Source organism: Pelobates fuscus, chromosome 1, assembly GCF_036172605.1.
Source record: "Pelobates fuscus isolate aPelFus1 chromosome 1, aPelFus1.pri, whole genome shotgun sequence".
Classification (NCBI taxonomy): domain Eukaryota; kingdom Metazoa; phylum Chordata; class Amphibia; order Anura; family Pelobatidae; genus Pelobates; species Pelobates fuscus.
Genome location: NC_086317.1, coordinates 499,286,080 through 499,311,961, shown reverse-complemented (window position 1 = coordinate 499,311,961; position 25,882 = coordinate 499,286,080). Strand labels below are relative to the sequence as shown.

Below are 25,882 nucleotides of genomic sequence, written 5' to 3'. Positions count from 1 at the left end.
GAGTACACGCTGAAGGCCTGACACCCAGACGCTTGCAGACAACTAACTGCTATTCAATCTATTACAGTGAAAAAATGTTTTTGTTTTTAAATACACGCTGAAGGCCTGACACCCAGATGCTATTAGCTTACAGTGAAAAACTTTTTTTCTTTTTAAAGGCACGCTATAGTGACACCAGATATGAGTGGCAAAGTGCACTTGCAGAGGTTGGCAGAGCACACGCTGAAGGCCTGACACCCGCTTTACGGACACTGACTGCTATTAGCTTACAGTGAAAAACGTTTTTTCTTTTTAAAGGCACGCTATAGTGACACCAGATATGAGTGGCAAAGTGCACTTGCAGAGGTTGGCAGAGCACACGCTGAAGGCCTGACACCCGCTTTAAGGACACTGACTGCTATTAGCTTACAGTGAAAAGCTTTTTTTCTTTTTAAAGACACGCTATAGTGACACCAGATATGAGTGGCAAAGTGAACTTGCAGAGGTTAGCAGAGTACACGCTGAAGGCCTGACACCCAGACGCTATTAGCTTACAGTGAAAAACTTTTTTTATTTTTAAAGGCACGCTATTGTGACACCAGATATGAGTGGCAAAGTACACTGGCAGAGGTTGGCAGAGTACACGCTGAAGGCCTGACACCCAGACCCTTGCAGACAACTAACTGCTATTAGCTTACAGTGAAAAACTTTTTTTCATTTTAAAGGCACGCTATAGAGACACCAGATATGAGTGGCAAAGTGCACTTGCAGAGGTTGGCAGAGTACACGCTGAAGGCCTGACACCCGCTTTAAGGACACTGACTGCTATTAGCTTACAGTGAAAAACTTACACAGAAGCTGGCAGGCAGGCAACTGCAATTACATTACACACAAAAAAAAAAAAAGCAGACTGATGTTCTAGCCCTAAAAAGGGCTTTTTGGGGTGCTGTCCTTACAGCAGAGATCAGATGAGTCCTTCAGGACTGTAGTGGACACTGAATACCCTAGCCTAGCTATCAATTTCCCTATCAAATGAGCAGCAGCTACACTTTCCCTCCTCTATCTAAGAATGCAGCTTCAGAATGAATCTAAAATGGATGCTGTACAGGAGGTGGGAGGGTCTGGAAGGGAGGGTCTGCTGCTAATTTGCTGAAATGCGTCTGCTGACCGTGAGGCACAGGGTCAAAGTTTCCTCAATGATGACGAATAGGGGGCGGATCGAATCGCGCATGTGTTCGCCCGCCGCGGCGAACTTGAACACGCTATGTTCGCCGGGAACTATTCGCCGGCGAACAGTTCGGTACATCACTAGACATGAGCACAACATGTGCCAAGTGTAACTTTATGCAATGTTTCAGTATACGTAAGTATGCTGGCCTACAGCATTAATGGACACGCAAGTCCTGCGCTTGTTCTCCTAACAGTTGTTTAATAGTGAGGCAGGTCCCAAGATAGTATCCACTTACGTGGAGGGCGAGATGCGGGTCAGTCTTACGGGTCAGAGTCCTGTAGTCTTGCACCGTGTTTAGGTCTACCTCATCTGTCTGCCCTTTCCTTAGTGTCTTGGTGGTTACTCAGGTCTCTCCCGGAGTATCTACTGTCCTGTTCTGAGTCCTCAACGTTCCTCATTTACGAGGCGATGCCATTATGGAGGAGGCTCAGTAATGCGTTTAGTCGTTGCTATCGTCCTGCTTCCTTATTGGCGGTGCTTGGTGTAGTTATCCAGTCCCTAACTACATTAGGTATCTGTGATGTGTCTTGTTCACCCCGTGTTGGGCGGGGGTGTTGTGGTGTCGCGTTGTCTGTTTGTGTCTACCCTCATAGGTTGTCTTGTGTTTGCTCCTCTCTGTAGGTGTATCCCTTGTTCTGGGTTCATCCCTACTGCGTTATGCGATGTCATGTGGGCCTCTCGTTCCACATGGGATCGCGTTGACCCCTCAGGGCCTTATTTCGTTGTATCCAATTTACGCCGGGTGGACCCCGGCTCCGCCAGGAGAAGGAAGGGGAGGAAGGTAAGGAAGGGGGGGAGGTACTGATAAGGGTGGGTTGAGCTATGTTGTTGTATAGTTCTAGTGTGTCTCCCGAGTTGGCCTGCTGGGGCAAGGCGGGGGGGGGGAGGTATATCTGAGTGTGCGTGTTACTCTTGTTGACTAATGTCTCTGTTGCGTTTCTCCCCGTGTCCCCGTTTGTGATGTGTACAGGTACCACGGTCTCCACAATTCGAGATGTTTGTCTCTCCTCCCTAGTATGTCGGCATATCTCGCCTCGGCTGTATGGATCTCCTCTATTCTCTGGAGCCATTCCACTTTCGTGGGTGGTTGGGTTTGCTTCAATTTTGCTGGGATCAGTGCTTTGGCTGCATTCAGCAGGTGTCGTAGGATTGAGCGTTTGTATTGTGCCAGCGGTCCTGCAAAGAAGTGCAGGAGTGCAGCCTCTATGCTGAAGTCTGGTGGATCTCCCAAAATAGCATTGATTTCACGGTTCATCTCTTCCCAAAACAGCTTGATCCCGGGGCAGTCCCACCAAATGTGGCGGAGCGTGCCCGGTTGTGCTTCACACCTCCAGCATGTATCTCGAACCCCCGGGAAAATCCTGTGTAGCCTCGATGGCGTTCTGTACCAATGGGAGAGCAGCTTGTAGTTCACCTCCTGGTACCTGGTGCTTATCGAACTTTTATGCTGCAGAATAAGAATTTGTGCCCATTGGGCGTCTATGAAAGTTCTGCCCGTCAGTTCCTCCCACTGCCTCTGGAAAGCGTTATTTCTGGTGAGTTCCCCTGTAAGCAGTTGTTGGTATAGGACCGACACTCTACCGTCCGCCTCGGGAGAAGTCTTGCAAAGGTGTTCGAACCAGGTCCGTTCTCTATGTACCGCTCCTCTATTAGGTAAATTGTAGTAGAAGTGCCGCAGCTGTGAGTAGTGGAATTGGTGCATTACCGTCGGGCGTTCTGTGGTAGTCCAGTCTCGGAGGCTGCTTAGGCTGGCGTTAATTAGGGCAGAGCTCAGGGGTACATAGTCCACTTCATTGTGTATTGGCCACGCATTCATTTGCAATCCCCCCCAAGGCCTCGTTGTGCATCAGGAGGATCAAGGGGCTTGGTTGTGGTGAAATGTACGTGTTCCTTCTCAGGGTGGACCAGGTTTTCAGCGTCTGCGTAACGGGGGATTCCACACCCAGAGCGTGTGCGACCCCTGTCGAGCGGTGCCAGATGTATGCGTGGAGTGCCCTGTTTGTGCCTTCCCTATCCAGGCTCGCCCACAATTTGTTAGTGGGGGCCGTGTGCCATTCTCGAATCCTCTGGAGCACTGTTGCTTGGAAGTACTTCCGAAAGTCCGGCAATGCCAGGCCGTCCCATGGTTTGGGCAGGCAAAATCTGTCGTGTCTTAGCCTCGGCCTTCCTTCCCTCCTTCGTTACCACTGTTTTGAGCGTGGTAAAAAAGTCCGGGGGCAGGTGCCAGGAGGTGGTGCGGAAGCAATAGAGAAGGCGGGGTAGGATGTTCATTTTAACCACCGCTATGTGGCCCTGCCAGGAGCTGTGGTCGAATTACCATTTCTTCAGGTCCTTCAGTATGTTGCGGAGGAGGGGTGTGTAATTCCTGGTGTATGTTTCGCCCGGGTTGCGGGGGAGCCATATTCCCAGGTAGTGCATCTGTTCCATACACCAGTGAAAAGGGTAATTGCTTTGGAGCCTCACCGGTGTGTTCCTTGCGGTGCGTACTGCCAATATTTAACATTTTGCTTGGTTTAGCTTAAGTCCTAATATCCGTTCATATCGCTCAAACTCACCCAGGAGGACTGGCAGTGTGGTCTGAGGCTCTGCAACGAAAAAAAAGAATGTCGTCCGCATACGCGCCCACCTTATATATCTGGTCTTTCTGTTTCAACCCCTGTATCTCTGGTGTCTGTCTTATCCTGTCTAGGAACGGCTCCAACGTGAGGGCGAAAAGGAGGGGGGACAACGGGCAGCCCTGTCTAGTGCCATTCTGGATTTCAAAGCTGTCTGTAAGCGCTCTGTTTACACGCACTCTGGCAGTTGGGTCAGTGTAGATGTGGTGGAATCTCGGTGAAAATTAATTTAGTAGGCCGAGATTACCACGTGGCATGTGTACGTGCATATACTGGTGTATCGGTCGGTTGGTTGCACGTGGCAAAGATACGATCAGTAGTGTACGGAGCATGTGTGAGAATACCGGATGTAGTATTTAAATTTGTATGTGATTTTGGGGTAAAGATGTCTCCAGCACGCCTGAATACTTTATGTAGTAGGGAATGGCCTACTTTGATTGCCGCATGGCCACCACGTGGCAGTTTGGATCCTAATATGGTACAGCGTGTACACGTGGCTGTATCAGTTAGGCCTGAACTTTATGGCCAGTTTCCATATATTGATTGTTGGAGGCAGGCCGTAAATGACTCGCTAAAATGGATCCGAGTATGCCACAAGGAACAATGTCGCCTCATGGTGGCCAGGACTCGCTTGTCCACTAAGGCCGTAATCACGCCCATTTTGGACACGCCCCCTGAGTCTTAGATCCCCATGCCACCCCCTTACTCCTCCTCCACCGGAAGAGGAGGTGCTGTTGGAAAAGCTCCTCCCCTTGTCCCGTTGTCCCCACCTATCCCTTCCTCCAGCTCAGAGCCCAACCCCCTTGTTTTAAACCCTCCCCTTCCGGTACCTACCTCCGTTAACTCCACTTACCCAGATTTGGCGCCATATTTAGTTTCCGGTCAGGCTCCTCCTAGCCCGGCCCGGAATATTCTACTCACTAACCTTCCCCTTAGTAAAGCGTCCCCATCCCCTTGTCTTACTACCCCTCGACCGGAACCCCTAACTGACGAATCTAAATGAAGCCCCATACTAACCCGACAAATGACTGGTACCCTACAACCCCGACATTATCAGATGCCTCTTCGATTGACTCCTGGCCCGACACATATTAACGTTGATGGCCAGATACAATATGCTGATCCAGTCTATGTCTACGTCTATGTCCCTTTTACAACCACCGATCTCTTTAATTGGAAGACCCATAACTCCTCTTACACCGAAAAGCCTCAAGCCATGACGGATTTGTTTACCTCTATAGTCCAGACACATAATCCCACTTGGGCTGATTGCCAGCAACTATTGATGACATTGTTTAATAATGAGGAAAGGACAAGGATAAACCAAGCGGCAATTAAAGCGCTGGAAGAAGTGGCCCATACACAAAATCAGGCCAACCCAGCAGCATGGGCCGCAGCCCATTATCCAAACACTGATCCAAATTGGAATGTCAATGGCACAGACATGGTCCATTTAAAAGCTTACGCTATTATTGCTGGCATGAAAGCCGGAGGAAAGAAGGCGATTAACATGTCTAAGACGGCTGAGGTATTACAGAAATGTGATGAATCGCCCAGTGTCTTTTATGACCGATTGTTGGAGGCATACCGTTTGTATACCCCCTTTAATCCAGAGGCTCCTGAGAATTCCCGGATGGTTAACTCTGCCTTTGTCAGCCAAGCCTACGGAGATATAAAGCGCAAGCTACAGAAGTTAGAAGGGTTTGTAGGGATGTCCATAACCCAACTAATGGAGGTAGCAAATAGGGTATACATGAATAGGGAAACAGAGACAAAGAAGGAGGAAGAGCGTAAGATGCGTAGGAAAGCAGATATGCTAGCGGTGGCCATCGCAGGCGTAGATAGAAGGGAAAAGGAAGTATATAGGGGAACGGATAAAGGCGAGAGTAAATGGAATAGGGAACCCTTGAGTAGGAACCAATGCGCATATTGTAGGGAAGAAGGGCATTGGAGAAGTGAGTGTCCACAAAGGGAACAGTATGAGCAAGACAGACCTAGGGCAGGATATAGTAATTATAGAGGCAGAGCGAGAGGTAGAGGAGGTCCTGGAGGGAATAGTGGTAACAATAGAGGAAGTGTTAGTGGAGATAGGTACTACCCAGCAGCGCAGAGACCCCGCGATAGAGAAGATAGGGACTTTGTAGGTTTGGCGGACACAGTCATGGAGGACTATTGATACCGACCGGGCTCCATCCCCCTTGGCCGAGTGGAGCCTATGGTCGATGTAGCAATAGGGGGGAAAAGGAGTGCTTTCATGATTGATACTGGTGCTGAACATTCGGTGGTGACTGACCTGGTTGCTCCTCCATCTGGAAGAACTATCACCGTAATAGGAGCAACTGGAAGGAGTGCTGCTAAACCGGTTCTTAAAAGTCGACTCTGTATATTGGGAGGCCACGTAGTGAAACATCAATTCCTTTATATGCCTGAATGTCCAGTCCAACTGCTAGGACGTGATTTGTTGTCAAAATTACAAGCACAGATAACGTTTCTACCTAATGGAACAACATCTTTAAAGTTCAATGGACCTTCAGGTATAATGACAATATCTGTACCAAAGGAAGAAGAGTGGCGACTTTATACAGTGTTGACTAGCCAAAACCCTAAGAGTGATGAATCCTTGTTCAATATACCAGGAGTGTGGGCAGAGAACAACCCACCAGGACTTGCTCGCAATATTCCACCAATTCGAATTGAACTGAAACTTGGGGTTTATCCAGTGAGCTTAAGACAATGTCATATCCCACAAAAGGCCAAGAAGAACATACAATCATATTTGGATAAGTTCATAAGGTATGCTATCCTAAAATTCTGTACTTCCCCCTGGAACACCCCATTGTTGCCTGTTCAAAAGCCCGGTACAGATGAGTATCGCCCTGTGCAGGACTTTAGAGCAGTCAATGATGCGGTCATAAGTATACACCCAGTTGTGCCCAATCCATATAACCTGCTTGCTTTAATTCCGGGCGGGGCTACCTATTTTACTGTCCTAGATCTCAAAGATGCCTTCTTTTGCCTTCGAATTGCTGCGGAAAGCCAGTGTATCTTCGCATTCCAATGGGAAAATGCTGTAACGGGCTCGAAACGCCAGATGACTTGGACAAGACTGCCCCAAGGGTTTAATAATTCACCTACCCTATTTGGATCAGCTTTAAGTCAAGACTTACTGGATTTCAAGTCCATCCCAGGAGAATGTGTACTATTGCAATACGTAGATGATTTGTTGATAGCGGCAGTTACTAGAGAAATATGTCAGCAAGCAACACATGATTTACTACACATTCTCTGGAAGGCAGGATACAAGGTGTCCAGGAAGAAAGCTCAGTTGTGTCAGCCGACTGTCAAGTATCTGGGATTCCATATCTCTGAAGGTCAAAGAATAATGGGGCCAGAGAGAAAAGAAGCTGTATGCCAAATACCAATACCCAAGAATAGAAGACAAGTGCGGGAATTCTTGGGGGCAGCAGGCTTCTGTAGGATATGGATTCCCAGTTATGCGATATTGGCGAAACCTCTTTATGCAGCTATAAAAGGTACAGAGCACGATCCCTTCCTGTGGACCCCTGAACAGCAAAAGGCATTTGAAGATGTGAAGAAGGCTTTGATGAGTGCCCCAGCATTAGGTCTACCTGATCATACACGCCCATTCTACTTATATGTACACGAGCAAAGAAGAATGGCTGTGGGAGTATTGACACAGTACTTGGGATCATGGCAACGACCTGTTGCATATATGTCCAAACAACTGGCTGCAGTGGCCAGTGGTCTTCCACCTTGTCTAAGAGCTGTAGCTGCCGCCGCCCTGCTGGTAGCCGAAGCTGATAAACTCACTCTGGGTCAGGAACTCTATGTGCGAGTCCCGCACGCAGTACAAACGTTGCTAGACTATAAAGGCAATCATTGGTTTAGTAACAGCCGCATGACTAAGTATCAAGCTATGTTGTGTGAGAACCCGAGAGTGCACCTAGATACTGTTAACACCTTAAATCCAGCTACCCTTTGGCCACAACCTACTGAGAGTCAACATGATTGCCTGGAGGTGATGGATGAAGTGTTCTCAAGTAGACCAGACCTTCGTGACTTTCCCATTCAGAACCCTGATGTCCAGTACTATACGGACGGCAGTAGTTATGTGAAAGAAGGGATTCGCTATGCAGGATATGCAGTAACAACCATGAACAACATGATAGAAGCTCGGCCATTGTCAAAAGGAACATCGGCACAGAAGGCAGAACTAATTGCACTCACACGAGCGTTACAATTGGCTGAAGGTTTTTAACCACTCATGCCCACGGAGCTTTGTATAAAGAAAGAGGACTACTGAATTCAGAGGGTAAAGAAATCAAGTACGCAGCTGAGATATTACAACTACTGGAAGCCGTGTGGGAACCGAAAGAAGTTGGTATCATACATTGTCGGGCGCATCTGAAAGGTGATGGTGATGTAACCAAAGGCAATCGGATGGCAGATAATGCAGCTAAGCGTGCCGCTGAATCAGGAAGACAGGAGTATGTGGAACATATAGCTGCTCTTATACCGACTCCACTGTCTCAGTGGACCCCAGTTTATACAGCTCAAGAAGAAGAGTGGTTAAAGACTGAAGCTGGGAAGTACCTGGAGAACAATTGGTATCAGTTAGAAAACGGAAGAATAGTTATTCCAGCATCACTAGCTGTAGAAATTGTCCAGAACTATCATAACGGGACACATTCTGGAAGAGATAGTATGGAAGAATCTCTCAGGAAACATTTCTACATACCAAGATTGTCCAACTTGACTCAAGCCATTGTACGAAGATGTGTGATATGTGCCAAGAATAACGCAAGGCAAGGACCAGTGAAACCACCGGGAGTTCAGTATGTGGGGGGACTCCCTATGTCCGATCTTCAAATAGACTATACGGTAATGCCTAAATCCGGTGGACATCGCTACCTACTAGTAGTTGTGTGTACATACTCAGGTTGGGTAGAAGCATGTCCTACTCGTACAGAGAAAGCAGGAGTGCCTACAACAACTGACTCATATGCTTGGTATTAAGTGGAAGCTTCATACGGCATATAGACCTCAGAGCTCTGGTAAAGTAGAAAGGATGAACAGAACTATTAAGAACCAATTGGCAAAGATGTGTCAAGAGACTCAGCTTAAGTGGAATGTTCTTTTGCCCATAGCTCTGTTGCGTATTCGTAGTACACCTACCAGAAGGATGGGTCTCTCACCTTTTGAAATCATGTATGGGCGTCCACCTCCCGTACTTGGTAACTTAAGGTGGGGATTTGAGTCAGTTGAGTCAGTTGGGAGAAGGAATTACCCGGCAGCAGGTTGTAGAGTTGGGTAAAACTATGGAGGAGGTACAGAAATGGGTACAAGATAGATTACCTGTGAATATTTATCCCCCTGTTCATAGTTATCATCCAGGAGATCAAGTATGAATAAAAGAGTGGAACAGTGTACCGTTAGGGCCTAAGTGGAGGGGTCCTTATGTTGTTCTTTTGTCTACCCCTACAGCTATAAAGGTGGCTGAAGTGACTCCGTGGATTCATCACTCCAGGGTTAAACCAGCAGCAGTAGATTCTTGGCAAGCTACACCAGATCCAGAGAATCCCTGCAAGATCCGGTTAAAGCGCACGACTCAGTCGGAGTGACGAGGAGATATCGGGATTTCAAGTGTGTTTAAAGAGATCAGCAAGTGAGTGTTTTGACGGCCATAATAAAGCCTGACCATTTACCCACGTGACATAGCCAGGGTGTCTTGAAGGGACCTCTGTGAAGGGAAGAGAGGACCTGAAGAACTCCATTCCTTGCAGCCCTTACATCCTGGAAGCTGAGGTGCCATCGCACGTGAAATATATATTTTTATGAACTTTAAATGTATTTAATGTGTTGATATAAATATTATAAGTTTTCATTGTATAGGAATGGAGACCACATCTGGTTCACTTTAAGAGTGATGTTGAAGGGCTTGTTTATAGTAACCTTTGACCTAAGCTTTGCAAGATAGAATCCCTGGGATGTCTCACATTCTAAAAGCATCTATTCATTTACCATGCATATATAACTCCTTTGTGTAGCTTACCGCCAAAACTATAACGTATGGCTTTAATCATAGATTTCAAATTATGCTAAGTAACTCCCCTCTTTCTAAGATAGCCACTTATTTTAAAGTAAGGCAATCTTATGTATACTCCCCTCTGTAACTGAATTTTAAATCCATAAAACTAATTGTAGTTTAGAATTTGTGGCCAATACCTTTAACATCAAAAATGGATAACACCTGGAACACTGCTATGTATTGGACAAAGACTGTTAATGACATGTTATTACCGGATGGATGATGTGTATGTTTGAATAAACATAAGTTAAACTGCAAGATACTTGATTCGATTGTTAAGAAAACTGATATGTGACAAACAAAGATCTCACGGAATGCCAATTTCCTACATTTAATGGTGGAGAATGCGGGCAACCTTTTGATTTAAGCCTGAATTATGACTGACTTAATCTTTAAGTGTTCTGCTACAAGCTACAAGAAGATTACAAGAAGAAGATAAGAAACTCACTGAAGAAAAGTTGAAATTGTTCCCTGAAGAAAAAAAGCTTTAGTACCCGGCTTGAAACAGGAAAAACACAAGTGACTGATACAGCAGGATGGCATCCCAAAAATCCTTTATTTAAACATTCAGCTTTACTATGCGAAAATAGAGATGCGCAGGGTGAAAAATCGTTCGAACGTGGAAATTTATGCTCAGTACTGAAGGAAGAATTTGACGATATTAATTGAGATGGACAATCCGGGTCCTTTTATCCATACTTTATTTATGAAGAAATAAATGTTATGACGAATTGCAGATCGAAGATGGCATTTCGGAGGATTCTCAAGAAATAACTACATATTCCAAAAAGTATTCTTCCAACAGATGATGCGCACACCTGTGGAAATCAAATACTTCAAGGGTATGTGTCTTTAATATGTCTGTAGAAGTTGCTCATATGTATATTGTTGTTGTTGTTAAACAAATTGTATTAACTGTTTAGTTAATTATGGATTGGCAGTAAAAGACTGCTGTCAAATGTAAATAATCTGTCTGTAAAAGAGTTAATCCTGAAAACGCTATTGTGTATTGAAATGGTTAGACAGATTAACTGGTATTGAGCAAAGCAATGTGGTTAAAAGGGAAAGAAAAAGTTGCATTACTGGCAAAAGGCTTTCTGGAAACTAATGATTCTATAAAGGAATGGTGTCAACTTAAAAAGACCAGTAATTGTTATGTTTGTAATACATCGAAACAAAAAAGAAATGTGGTGTAAAACAATTGAAAAATATATGTGTTGTTGCAAGGTCTAGTAATTTACCTAGCCCCTAGCTAAACTGTAAATCTCCTTAAAAGTGTTAAAAGAAGGAAATCGCCCCCCATGGCTCTCTTTTGAGAGTGCATTGGATGCAACATTTGTTGAAACAAAAACTCAGACTCTCGGCAGTTGTTGAAAGGATTAAGTAATGTCAAGGAAATTAAGATTTTAATATAATGAGAGAAATGCTTAAGAATCAGACTGATCTGTTAAATAGGACCCATAAAATAATGTCTCACATGTCCAAGATTAGACTTTGTTACTAATTTTGACATTTTGCAAAAATTGTTAGTCTGGGGAATGTTACAGATATTTTGTGGAAAAATCTGAAAGATTTGGATTAAAGTAGAAGTTGTGTGAAAATGGCAGAAGAGAAGAAAAGATATAGAAAAATTGGGAAATTGTGCAAGGAAAATGGTCAGATGGATACTCTCAGATTAGCCAGATTGATTAAAAATGTGTCTAAATATGATGAGCAGAGAGGACCTTTTTACAATATGAGTGTTTTTGAAGGTGAAATGAATAAAAGAAAATTTAGTGATGTGGTAGCCACCAGATGTCGTTTGATCTGGCTGCCAGTCTCATTAAGTGAATGGGTTAAAAATTAACTCATTGATGTGTTGGAGGATAAAGAATGTGAAAAGCCCAGAGTTTAGTTGCAGGAATTGTTTCCAAATATATTGCTAATGGTTGTACAGTGTGCAACTGGTTTGGATAGTTTTGAATTTTCTATTTTTGATTAATTTAAATGGAGAAAATTATGATATACATGTTTGTGCTAATTTAAGGAATAAGGCAGGGAATTTGATTAATGATACAAAATTGTCTGCTATGTCTAAAGAACAACACAGGCAGAGTGTTAGTGAATTGTCTCTAGAATATCAGGGTAACCAAATGAGAGAAATTAAGAGATTTTGCTGCCATGGAAATTATGAAATCCTTGCAATTGTTAAAAAAAGAAAAAACACAGAAGCAACAGGCAAATGTTGCACAGACACACTTTTGTCCAGGGATACTTCAGCAGGACTGGCCCCTATTAAAAATGTGTCTAGTGAAGAAGGTAGAAGGAGAAATGAGGTTATTAATTGAATATGGTAATTTTAGAGTGAGGTTTAAGGAAAGACCACAAAATTAACAAAATTACCAGGGTACTAAAAACTATTCGGCCACACCCCAAGATAGATATTATAGGGTTATTAGAGTAATTCTATGGTATGCTATAATTGCAACCAAGAAGGTCATGTTAGGATATATTGTCCTAAATATGAAAAAGAAAACTTACCGAGTGAAAGGGAAAGAAAATTGAATTTCCCAGACCATAGGAATCTACAGAGAGTGGCAGCTGTAAAAACAGAGCATACATCTTCAACCAACCCCCCCTCACATATCAAATTCATGTGAAGAGTGTATACTGATGTTAAATGCCATTGAAAGAAAGGTGGAAGCAGTCACAATTCAACAAGTGAAATCTGCCTAAACGCATCAATAAATAGGGATGTGTAACCCCTAGCTATTATCAGATCTATCTTGCTGGTAACGAATTGAAGAGGGGCGACCATATATTTATGGAAGACTAGAGGAAAATATAAGAGTTTTATTAGAAACAGGAGCAGGAATGACTCTAATAAAACACGCTTGCCTTTAAAAATTTAAGTATATATACAAATCCCTTCTAAGTTTTAATGGAACACATGCACATGCAATTCTATCCACTGATAATGACGTTGAGTTTGAAGGAGGTAAAATAAATTGTGACTTATGGGTCGACCTCTCCTCCCACTGTACTATTATGGGAATGGATGTTATCAATGGAAAAAAGTTGTATGTGGATTTATTAAATTTGGTTTTATGGCAAGCTTTAGGTGAGAGCAAAATAGGTTGAGTGGTTAAACCTAATAATTTAAGATAGTTTAGTCATGATATAACTGTAAAACAGAGTGAAGTGTCATCTTCTATACAACAAGATGATGAGGTTGTACCATATCTTAAAGTAAAATCCCCCACCGTGTGCTCTAAGTCTAAACAAGATTGTGGGATAGTGAATTTTCAAGTTGTAATCGTAGTTCTAGACCCTGCAGTTAAACAATTTAAGATCCCAAAGAATCAGAATAGGCTTGATAAATTTTAGCAGAGAATTTATATATGATATGGCAGGGATAGCAAAACCCTTATGCAATATGCTAAAATATAAAAGATAAGATCATCTGGACAGGGGAAGTTGAAAAGAGTTAAATCTGTTAAAAGATGCTCTCACACAAGCGCCTGTGCTAGCTGCTCCCATTGAAACAGTACCATATATTGTTCAATGTTACGCAGGTGTCTCTTCATTAATAGCAGTTTAATGCAAAGGTAGCATGAATCTTTACGAATACTGGGATATTTTTTCTAAAATTATGTATCCAGTGGAAAGAGGAATGTTTTCCTGTGTAAAACAGCTTATGGCTGTATTATGGGCTTTAGAAGCAACACAACACATGGCAGGATTTGGACAGATAAATTTACAAACCCCCCAAATATTTAAAACTGTTACTAAATTGTTCTGAGTTAGGAGTATATAGCCAGTTACAAAATAAACCACCCAGGGTAGAAACCAGTAAAAGCTATGTTATTCCTGATTTGATGTCAGAAGGAAATGGAAAGATAATCCAGATCTCCTTTTGAGAAGCAAACAATACAAGGGATTTCTAGTTTGTATGTGGAGGAACAAGATTTTATGTTGATGGATTACATCACACAGGTTATGTCATATATGACGATTAAACAAAAGAATTGCAAAGATAGACTGCCACGCCATATGTCTGCTCAGAAAGCGGAGTTAGAGTCTGTAAAGAAAGTTCAAGAAATAACAGTATATGACCCAGTGAATGTAATCAGTGACAGCAGTTATGTAGTTAAAGCTTTAACACTTCACCTCCCAATATGGAGAAAAGAGGAATGGTAGATTCTCAGGATAAAGCTTTAAAACATGCAGGTATTCTGGCAGAACTGTTTAATTATGAAAAAGAAAATAAAGGTTTAACTTGTTGTTGTGAAACAGACTTGTAGATCAGGAATCAAAGGAAACTGCTTTGTTTGAGGAGTTGTAATACTTGGAAAATGTAATGAGTGTAACTGTTAGTAAAAGACAAATAACAAATACCCTATAAGATCAGATAGAGAATGGAAGGATGTAGCTTTCAGTATAGAAAGAATGGGTCTAGATACTGAAACTGGCATGTACAGGGTTAAACACAATGAAACACAAACATTTGTACCTAGTGGCTTATTACAAGGGCTGATTGTATTCAATCATCGTACACAGGGCATTTGGGTACAGGAAAACTGTTTAAGGTCCTGCAAAATAAATTGTATCATCCTAATTTAAAACAAAAAGGGTATAAATATATTGCAGAAGTGTCTCATATGTGCTCAATTTAATCCAAGACCTAAATACTAGAAACCAAAATTGCAGAGAGTTCCTTTGGCAAAAATACCATGGTACGCTATATAAATTAATTTCTAAATTAAAATAAATAAAATAAAATAGAAATAAAAATGTTTTACGATAAGAGTAATTGGTTAACATATTTACCAGGAGTATTAATGTCTATTCCTGCAAATTCAAACTCAAGTGTCACCTCATGAGTTAGTGACATGTAGAACTATGTAATCACTTTCCCTAATGAACCTTTTGTTCCAAGTTATAGCAGAACAAGCTGAATAGTTGAAAGTATTACAGGAACATCTGCTGTTAGATTTGAAGTTGGCTACTTTAAATGTCGTCCCTTATGGTAAACGATGTGTTAAAGTTGTACAGCGCTACGGAATCTGATGGCGCTATATAAATAAATTAAATAAATAATATTTATTTGCTTCAATCCAGAGTATCAACCTCGTACAATTTGGTTGACCCTCCGGAATGGAGACTCAAAGGGGACCCTAATAAATAAGACAGTATTAGAAACCGTACATTCTTCGGGTGTTCTGCTATTTGATGCATGTAAGGCGATATCAAGTGGTAGAAAACCGTTGAATGTATGCGGGGATCTTAAATGGGAGAGAACGTATGGGTCCAATGATAAGTATATTTGTCCCAGTAGTAAAAACAAGTATGTAAATCCAAAATGCCCAGATAAGGATTATAATTATTGTCCATATTGGTCTTGTGTGGGGTGGGCAACTTGGGGACAGACAGTAGATAGGGATATGATTGTTACTAAGTTGCCTACCAAACCATATTGTAAGTCTATGGAGTGTAACCCAGTCCATATACTTATTAATAATCCTGAACAATTTATAGATAGGTTCGGAAACTTATTTGGGTTCCAGATATATGGGACGGGTTTGGATCCTGGGACAATATTATTTATAGGGTTAGAGACCGATACCGTAGCATCCCAAACTCATCAGGTTTTCCATTCTTTTTATGAAGAGATGAGTGTAGAAAATAAGATCCCCCATAATGCTAAAAACCTGTTTATTGATCTGGCTGAGAGTATTGCTGGTAGTCTTAATGTGACCAACTGCTATGTGTGTGGAGGTACTAACATGAGAGACCAATGGCCCTGGGAAGCAAAGGAGGTAATGTATTCTGGTTCTGAGACAATTGAACAAATAATATCTTCTCAAGCTGATTATCAAATGAGTGTTAGAGGTAAATCTGAGTGGCGATTAAAGACCTCCATTATAGGTTATGTTTGCATAGCAAGGAAAGGAATAATGTTTAATACATCTGTAGGAGAACTGACTTGTCTAGGGCAAAAAGCTTATGATGATAATACAAAGAATACAACTTGGTGGTCGGCTTCAAATGTCTCAGAACCACCTAACCCGTTTGCAAGTTATACCAATTTAAAGGACGTGTGGTTTGATCTATCTATCACATCTAGTTGGAAAGCCCCGGCAAATTTGTACTGGATCTGTGGTAAGAAAGCCTATTCGGAGTTACCACAGGACTGGGAAGGGGCATGTGTGTTAAGTATGCTCAAACCATTCTTCTTCTTGTTGCCTATTGAAACAGGAGAGACTTTGGGAGTTAAAGTATATGATGTGAATCATAGGAAGAAAAGAGGACCCCTAGAGATAGGTACCTGGGAAGATAATGAATGGCCTCCCCAGCGTATTATTATGGGCCAGCTACATGGGCAGAGGATGGTACTTTTGGATATAGAACCCCAATATATATGCTCAACCGTATTATAAGGTTACAGGCAGTGGTTGAGATAATTACCAATGAGACATCGCAAGCGCTCAATCTCCTAGCGAAGCATAACACTAGGATGAGGACAGCCGTTTACCAAAATAGATTAGCTTTGGATTACCTATTGGCAGTAGAGGGAGGTGTATGTGGGAAGTTTAACCTAAGCAATTGCTGTCTTCAAATAGATGATGAAGGGCAAGCAATAGCTGAGCTTACTAGCCATATGGTTAAACTAGCGCATGTGCCTACTCAGGTATGGAAAGGGTATAATCCAAGTAGTTGGTTTGGTAACTGGTATGAGCAGTTTGGAGGACTTAAGGCATTGGTAGGTGGAGTCATGCTAATCTTAATGCTGTGTCTTCTCCTGCCATGCCTTATTCCTTTGGTAGTTAGGTCTGTGCAGGGCATTATAGAAAATATAGCAGAGAGAAAGCCTGCTGCACAGATAATGGCTATATATAGATATGAGGCTCTAAATCAGGGAGAATTAGTACAGGAAGAGGAATGCTGAGGGATTCATGTCTTTAGGGAATCGCAAAGTCTGGTCTGGTTCATGGCAACCTGTGGTATATGCAAACTATGGTTAGTGATGCCTCTGGAATTGTGAAAATATCAGAAGCATCAAAGGGGGGAATGTGGTGGAATCTCTGTGAAATTAAATTTAGTAGGCCAAGATTACCACGTGACATGTGTACATTCATCTACTGGTGTATCGGTCGGTTGGTTGCACGTGGCAAAGATACGATCAGTAGTGTACGGAGCATGTGTGAGAATACCGGATGTAGTATTCCCCTCCTCCATTGTGCTGGGTAAGCCATGTGGTCAAACAGGAAGTTAGTTCTTGTTCGATTGATTGGGTAAGAGTATGTGTGGGTGGAGCTTATTATGGGAGGAGTTACATGCCTATATAAGGAGCCTACACTATTGTCCGGGGCTCAGATCTTGTTGTATTTTGGTGACATTAGTCCCTCTGAGTCCCGTTCGGTGAATCGAATAAAGAATCTCTTCCTTCCTGAAGAAACCTGTGTCCATCTCTCTGTGCTTGGCTTCCGTCAGTTTCTCCGGTATCATAGAGTGCCGTGATCCAGGTGAGTATGCCGCTCCCCAGGCCCATTGCCTCCAGCGTTGCCGTCATGAAGTTCCATGTCACTCGGTCGAACGCTTTTTCTGTGTCTGTGGAAAGCATAAGGAGATCAGAGTTTCCTTTACGAGCCAGGCTTTGTATAGAGAACGCCTGCAGGCTTCCCTCCCCGGGATAAAGCCTATGTTACAAACTGCCATTTGTAACTGGCCCTTTAAATGACTAATTGTCCTGCTTCCCTGGGTTGTGGAGAAGCCTATTTGCCAGCCTCCTTCCTCATGACTATGGCCCCTGGGAGATTGTGCCCCGAAAACATATGGACTTTTATTGGGTGTGTATGGCCCTTTAAGAACCGTCTGGGGACATATTGAGACTTTGGTGAACAATGCCCCTTTAAGACTTTGTCCCCAGTGTCCCCAGACCTGTAAAATAACTTGTCCCTGGCTTTCTCCCACTTGGTTCAGTAAATGGGGCTTACTGAACCAAGTAACACACAGACGGACCACCCAGAAGTGGAAGTGTGCAGGCAATTTACCTCCCAGGCTGTAAGGTTACTGCAGGTTAATTGCCGAGCACTGGGTGGCTGCTGTTCGTGCAAACGAACACGTGGCGGCAGCCATCTTTGTTCATTCGAACTAGGTCAGCAGTATGTGTAGCCAAATGCATGGAACTAAAATCGGCTACACATTTCTACGAACACCGCTGACCCTTACCTTCTCCTACACTGAACTTTCAGCTGCAGAGACTAAGTCCCGTTCGAAGATTTTCTGCATAAAATTGACCGACCGCACAGCCCAAATCGATGGAACTGTTTTGGGCAGGAAAATGTGCTTGCGGTCGGTCATAAAGGACTTCCGTCTAACTTTTTATCCACTGGATGGATTTGTCTGATTTTTGGTTATGTTTATATTTAAAGTGTGCTGATTCTAAATATGTAATTTATGGAGATTGGATGTATGGTTTTAAAGTTACAAGTGATGCGCCAGTTGAGTGCTGACAACCAAGCAGCACAGGACTTTGAGTACCAACTGTGGATTTGGGGGTATGGACACCCCGTCTCCAGCGACAGAGCGAGTTACAGGGAGCGGAGAGCATCTGCCCTCCCCAGCGGCAGACTGAGCTACAGGGAGAGGAGAGCAGCGACCTCCCTCCCCAGCGGCAGTGCACCGTGCAGAGGGAAGTGACAACTGGTCTCCTTCTACAACCACAACCAGAGGTACCAGATGTAGCGGACCTCACAGACTGGTCCTGGGAGGACCCCCAGCAGGCAGGTGGAGATCCCCAGCGGTAGACCCAGTTACAGGGAGTGCAGAGCATCGATCTCTCTTCCCAGCAGCAGTGTGCCTTCCTGGGAGAGGAGACAACCAGTCTATCTCCCTAACAGCAGTATGTTCCACAGGGAGCGGAGAGCATCGACCTCCCTCCCCAGCGGCCGCAGGAGTATCAGGAGCCAAGTCTCCCCTCCCCAGCTAACTCCTAACTTGGCCCCAGGGTTAACAGCGGAGATCTTAACCCCCACTGATCCCCCCCCCCCCCGTTCCCCTTGCTCCTGGGCAGGACTATGTCTCAGTCCCCCCAGCAGAAGAGCTGGCAGCTGGGCAGAGTGCAGTTGGCCTCTCCCCTCCCTTTGTCCCTTGTTCAGAGCCTGACATTCTCCAGGCTGTCCCAGCAGAAGCACTGACATCAGAGGCCGCTGGCCTCTGCCCCCCAAGAACCCCCAGCTGTTTGCCCAGCTGCACCCCACAACCTGGGACCTACAGGCCAGTACCATTTTTTGAGGGTGGGCTGCAAGACTAACTTTGGCACTGACCGACAGAAGGTCAGGTGCCTGGTTAGTCTCCCTCCAAAAAGGGGAGATATGTTACAAAATGCCTTTTGTAACTCATGGTTATTATCACTAAGTGCCACATTTGATTTAGTAGATTCAGCCAATTATTTATTTCTTTGACCTCAAGTTATTTCTGTTCAGTAAATGGAAAGTTTCTGTTGTCTAAACTGAAGCCATATTGAGTCTAATGAGTGTCTGCTATTTTGAATACAATATCCTTGCACCAGTGAGATCTGTTGGAAAAGAACTCAAAATAGGCAGCTGGAGGGTAATCAAATGTCCTGTTATTTATGAAATAATGAAGGTAAGAGTAGTCTTTGGAGGTTTATGCCATTATAGCATTAGGGAGGTTTGGAGCAGCGTCAGGTTAGCTTAGAGTTAAAGGGATAGACAATTCATAGTCCAAGGGAACAGGATGAAGCAAATAAAGAGGGATTCTGCTGCTATTTATATTGTATAGTGCCAAAAAATCCGTAGAGCTTTGGGTGGCCTAACAAACATGTAATTGTAACCAGACAAATCTGATGCACAGGAACAGAGGGGTTGATGGCCCTGCTACATGAGCTTACATGCTAGAGTGATACCGGAGAAACTGACGGAAGCCAAGCACAGAGAGATGGACACAGGTTTCTTCAGGAAGGAAGAGATCTTTATTCGATTCACCGACCAGGACTCAGAGGGACTAATGTCACCAAAAACAGCTAAAATCTGAGTCCTGATCGTACAGTGTAGGTCCCTTATATAGACATATAGCTCCTCCTATAATCAGTTCCACCTACATGTACTCTAACCCAATCAACAGAATAAAGACTAACTTTCCTGTTTGACCACTTGGCTTGCCCAGCACAATGGAGGAGGGGAATACTCGTATATCCTGTATTTCTGCACATGCTCCTTACACTACTGATTGTATCGTTGCCACGTGCAACCAACCGACCGATACATCAGCATATGCACGTGCACATACCACGTGGCAATCTCGGCCTACTAAATTTATTTTTACCGAGATTCCACCACAAGAGGGGGTGGGGTGAAGTGACACAAAAGGTAAGTGTGATGAACACCCCGAGAGTGAATGGGTCTATTCTGCCAGAGACGTCCTCATTCCTTAGTAGGAGCAGAGCTGCAGTGTTCTCCAGTAGGTATTTCAGCCGACCAAGGATCCAATACAGTTGTGAAGCTCTTACAAGAGCTCGTGGTATAGCTGTATAGCAGGTTCCCTACAATCACGAGACCAGGCTACGTGTTGAGGGTTAAGCAGGAATGGTTTAATGGTAGCCACACTGGCCTTTTATGCAAGTCCCCATGCAAAGGTGACACCCACATGGACCTTGTTGGAGACAGGGACACAAGTGTATACACCAATCACAATATTTACAATCTAAGGTTCTCCCTGTGATGGTTACCCTTGAGTATGTAGGGTATTTACCGCCTTGATGTCCTTTTACCCAATCTGGAAGAACGTTGTGAAGTCCCAATACGACATCCCAAGGTAGAGCTAAATAATAAGCAAGTTCCCTGCAGCTCTGAGCAGAGCTAGTGATTATAGCAGGTAAAGAGTTTCCCTACAACACGAGACGAGGCTGCGAGTTGAGGGTAAGAAGGTCTGAAGGTTTAATGTGTGACAAACTTACTTTCCTCTGTGTGTTTGTCCAGGATCTTTTGGCAACTGCACAGCCATCTAGGGTAAGAAAACCAGGTCAAGACAAAGTCCAGTTTCAAAAAGGCCTCTAGCCTGTTTATTTTCTGTTGTTAAGAAGTAACAGGATACAATAAACCGCAAACCTTCTTTCTCCACAAAACACTTCCCTCACTCCACCCTGCTTTAACTGCAGTTATATAGCCAGAGGCGGACTGACCGGTCGGGCACTTCGGACATGGTCCGAGGGCCCGGCCGGGAGGGGGGGCCCGCCATCAGGGGGCCCGGCCGCCCCTTTAAATGCTGCAGCCGCCTGAGCGCTCTCTTAAGAGCCTCAGGCGGCTGCAGCTTCTCTCCTCCCCTCCCCTGTAGCGTGGCCGAGCTGCACTCCGGTCCGCGGTGCCCGGCCGGAGTGATAGGAAGGTGCACACTGACCCAGGAGTGGAGACTGGGTGAGTGTCTAATAGAAATGGGAAGGGAGTTCCACAGGAACGGTGCAGCCCTAGAGAAGTCTTAAAGGCGCCCATCAGAGGTGAGAGTACAAATAGAGGATAGACGTAGATCTTCGGCAGAGCATAGGGGCCTAGACGGGACATACTTGTTGGGAGTAGCATTATGTAGAAATTGGTGGAGTTTTACTGAGGACACAATGACTAATTTTCACCCAGCCATAGCCTGGAATACAAAGTTAAAAAGTATCTTCAATGCGGAACACTAACCTTGTCCAAATAGCGCGGGAGGAGATCAGCTAGAAGTTTCTCTGTATTCTGACTTATCTCAGATGGTTTTATCACAGCACAATTTCCTGTAACACAGAGAGAAATATTGGTACGTGTGTCATACCAATGCAGGTGTGATGCAGACACACTGGAAACACAAGAAAGTGAAATGGGTTTTAAACATCAGTTTGCGTGTCTGTGGTGAAATGCCAGCATGGGTTATTGGGCTTCTACTAAAGGGGATTAATGTTATCAAGGAGGTGGCATGGTGAAACACTGGCATGATGGTTATTGGCATAGAGGATGTGGCGAAGGAAGGATAATCCCTACTATGACTCCATGTAAGATACAGGGAAATACCGGCATGATACTATGGTTATAGTGATATGATAGAAACATTTAAATACATAAAGGGAATCAACACAGTAAAGGATACTTAAAAGAAGAAAAACTACCACAACAAGAGGACATAGTCTTAAATTAGAGGGGAAAAGGTTTAAAAATAATATCAGGTAGTATTACTTTACTGTGAGGGTAGTGGATGCATGAAAAAGCCTTCCAGCTGAGGTGGTAGAGGTTAACACAGTAAAGGAGTTAAGGAAGGATAATATTATTATATTGGCAGAGAGGGTGTGGCTAGGGAAGGATAATCTCCACTATGACTCCATGTGAGATATCGTGAAACACTGTCATGAAACTATGGTTATTGGCATAGAGGATGTGGCTAAGGAAGGATAATCTCCAGTAAGACTCCATGTGAGATACAGTGAAACACCGGCATGATACTATGGTTATTGGCATAGAGGATGTGGAAGGATAATCTCGACTATGACTCCATGTGAGATACGGTGAAACACTGGCATGATACTATGGTTATTGGCAGAGAGGATGTGGCTAAGGAAGGATAATCCCCACTATGACTCCATGTGAGATACGGTGAAACACCGGCATGATACTATGGTTATCGGCAGAGCGGATGTGGCTAAGGAAGGATAATCCCCACTATGACTCCATGTGAGATATGGTGAAACACCAGCATGATACTATGGTTATCGGCATAGAGGATGTCGCTAAGGAAGGATAATCCCCACTATGACTCCATGTGAGTGATGGAGAGACATGCCATTATGGTTGTTGGCAGCAATGAGGTGGCTAAGAAAGAATAATCCCCACTATGACTCCATGTGACAGTGAAATGCCAACATGGTACTATGCACGGTTACCTTGCAGTATACAGTACGATAGGTCAGACTTGTTTATTTATTTTCATTCATTTAAATGGTGACAGTAACAATTACCTCCTCCTTCCCCCCCCCCCCCTTCCCCCCAAAAAAATAAAATACATTTTTTTACCTGCAGCTATCGCTCCAACAAGTGGAATCAGACAGAGCTGAAACGGATAATTCCAGGGTGAGATGATAAGGACAACACCAAATGGATCTTTACGGATAAAAGCTGAGTCAAAATAAGTTGCCTGAAATTCCCAAGAAAATGAAATCAAGCAAAACAAGCTAACAAGAGGTGCAAACCCTTATATTAAAGTATCTCGTCCACATCTAAATTAAAACATCAAACTTCCATGAATCAGTGGTTAATATGGTACATTTCTCTTACATTTTAGGCAATTGCTTGTGTTTTGTTTTTCCATTTTCATATAATAGTTGTACATGGCTATAAATATTGCAATAGGAATATGTTGTATACATTTATGAGTATATGCAAGCATGAATGCCTTTATTCATTTATTTATAAATTATTTTACCAAGAGTAGATTGAGATTTCTCTCGTTTTCAAGTATGTCCTGCGCCCACAAACACTGCATTGTTTCAATAGGGTACAGTATAATATTTCAAACAAATAATACAATATACACTATATATATATATATACATGCACACATAAATAAATGTAACACATAATAGGTAATAAATATATTCAACCATGACAGGGGCATTCTGTGCTGAGATATATTGCCATAGATCTCTTAAAGGATTTTAGATTGAATGGAGATTTGACTGTTTCCCTGAGGTTATTCCGTAATTGTGGTGCTCTGTAGGAAAATGAGGACCGAGCCACTTTATTTTTGTATTGCAGCATGCTAAATAAAGTGCTGGTACTGGATCGGAGGTTACAGGAGGTGGGAGCAGCTGGGGAGAGCATTTTAAAAATGAAAAAAAAAAAATACTGTTCTGTTTCATGTACATATCTCTCTGGACATTTTCTTACATTAGTTATTTTGATTTGGAATTTGACAGAATTTTGGGCGGTTGGTGGTTCATCCGAATTCTGTAAATCAAAACACTTTATAGATGTGACCAAAGCTCCCTTGCCCAGCCTTCTGGAGAGAAGCATAAAGGCTAGTGTAATGGCTACCCAGGTAGTGAGAGGGTATCAGCCGTTGGAGATGTCCTTTTTCCCGGCAAGCTGCTGTACAGTAATGAAGTTGCTTATTCCTATCAACAAGATCCAAGAGCAGAGTCATGCATAGCTGTTAAAAGAGCAAGGTAATTATGCAGTAAATCCCCTTCCAAGAACGAGACGAGGCTACGTTTTGAAGGGTCAAGAAGAACTAAATTTTAATGACAAGGATTCTCCTTTTATGCGATTCTGCCCATGAAAGGGAGACACCTACATAATTAGTACAGTAACCAATAACAAACATGGTACATCCCACACATCTCCTCCCCTCAGATAAACAGTTAACATAATTAATACACACATTTTTACCCTAGTTTTGGATGTACCCCAAATACTTGGGGTACATCCATAAATCCAGTATCCCCAGATAGCCCTAATCTGGAGGAACAACATATTTAAAAATCATCCCATTCGGTTAAGGGGTTCGGGAGTTATGGGACTTTAACGGTCCACGAACGAGGACCGGCGCGGAGGAGAAGGGAGCTGACAGGAGCTGCAGGAGAGGTAAGTAACAGCTTCCTGCCAGCCCCACTCCTTGACAGCCCATCCACTGGATCACCAGGGAATGAGAGCCCCCCTCCCTGGCCATGTATCAAGCAGGCAGGGGGGACGAAAAAAAAGATATAAATAGTAATAAAATAAAATTAATAATATTAAAAATGATTATATAACAAAAAAATTTATATTAAAATAATAATTTCAAAAAAATTATAATAAAAATGCCCACCCCCCACCAAGCAACACATACACAAACACACTCTGCATCACACACACACACACACTGCACTCATACACACTGCATTCATACACACACACACACTGCATTCATACACACTGCATTCATACACACACACACACACTGCATTCATACACACACACACACACACACACACACTGCATTCATACACACTGCATTCATACACACACACACACTGCATTCATACACACTGCATTCATACACACACACACACTGCATACACACACACACACACACACACACACACTGCATTCATACACACTGCATTCATACACACACACACACACACACACACTGCATTCATACACACTGCATTCATACACACACACACACTGCATTTATACACACTGCATTCATACACACACACACTGCATTTATACACACTGCATTCATACACACACACACTGCATTCATTATATACACACACACTGTAAATAAATATTCAATTAATATAATTTTTGGGGGATATAATTTTATTTATAAATTTACCAGTAGCTGCTGCATTTCCCATCCTAGTCTTATACTCGAGTCAAGACGTTTTCCCAGTTTTTTGGGGTAAAATTAGGGGTCTCAACTTATATTCGGGTCGACTTATACTCGAGTATATACGGTACATACAATTTTAACATATCACGGAAATACATGAAAACAGGAACCCGACAAAAATTATATTACCAAACAAACACGTTCGAATGGGACTTAGTCATTTTTTCAGTGGGAAATTGACCCACCGCACAGCCCAAATCTATGGAACTGTTTTGAGCAGGAAAATGTGCTTGCGGTCGGTCACAAAGGACTTCCGACTAACTTTTGAACTAATGGAAGAATTTGCATGATTTTTGGGTATGTTCATATTTCAAGTATGCTGATTAATAATATGTATATATGTATCTTTTTATGAAGATTGGATGTGTGGTTTTAAAGTTACAGTATATGTGTAAAAACTGTATATTTTCTGCCTGTGATAATTAAGTTAGTCTATTGTGTTGAGATAATTGTATCACAGGCAGAGGGGAGGATTTCTGCTAGGATGCATGGGAGTAGTTTACTTTATTGTATGTGTTGTAATGTTTTTATTGGTTGTTCTGA

The 25,882-nt window shown here is 43.1% G+C and overlaps 1 protein-coding gene across 5 annotated transcripts in view; it reads right to left on the bottom strand.

Annotated features, from left to right (window-relative positions):
* The window catches only part of ALDH3B1 (aldehyde dehydrogenase 3 family member B1), a 340,333-nt gene that overhangs the window by 147,734 nt on the left and 166,717 nt on the right, over window positions 1–25,882 (bottom strand). For 4 of the 5 annotated variants that reach the window (XM_063433470.1, XM_063433460.1, XM_063433455.1 and 1 more), the window contains exons 4-5: window positions 22,972–23,092; window positions 21,619–21,704 (exon numbers count right to left, since the gene is read on the bottom strand). In XM_063433470.1, coding sequence (XP_063289540.1) covers window positions 21,619–21,704; window positions 22,972–23,092 — 207 coding nt within the window. The remainder of the gene's footprint in view (window positions 1–21,618; window positions 21,705–22,971; window positions 23,093–25,882) is intronic. The other variant, XM_063433464.1, reaches the window with a different exon arrangement.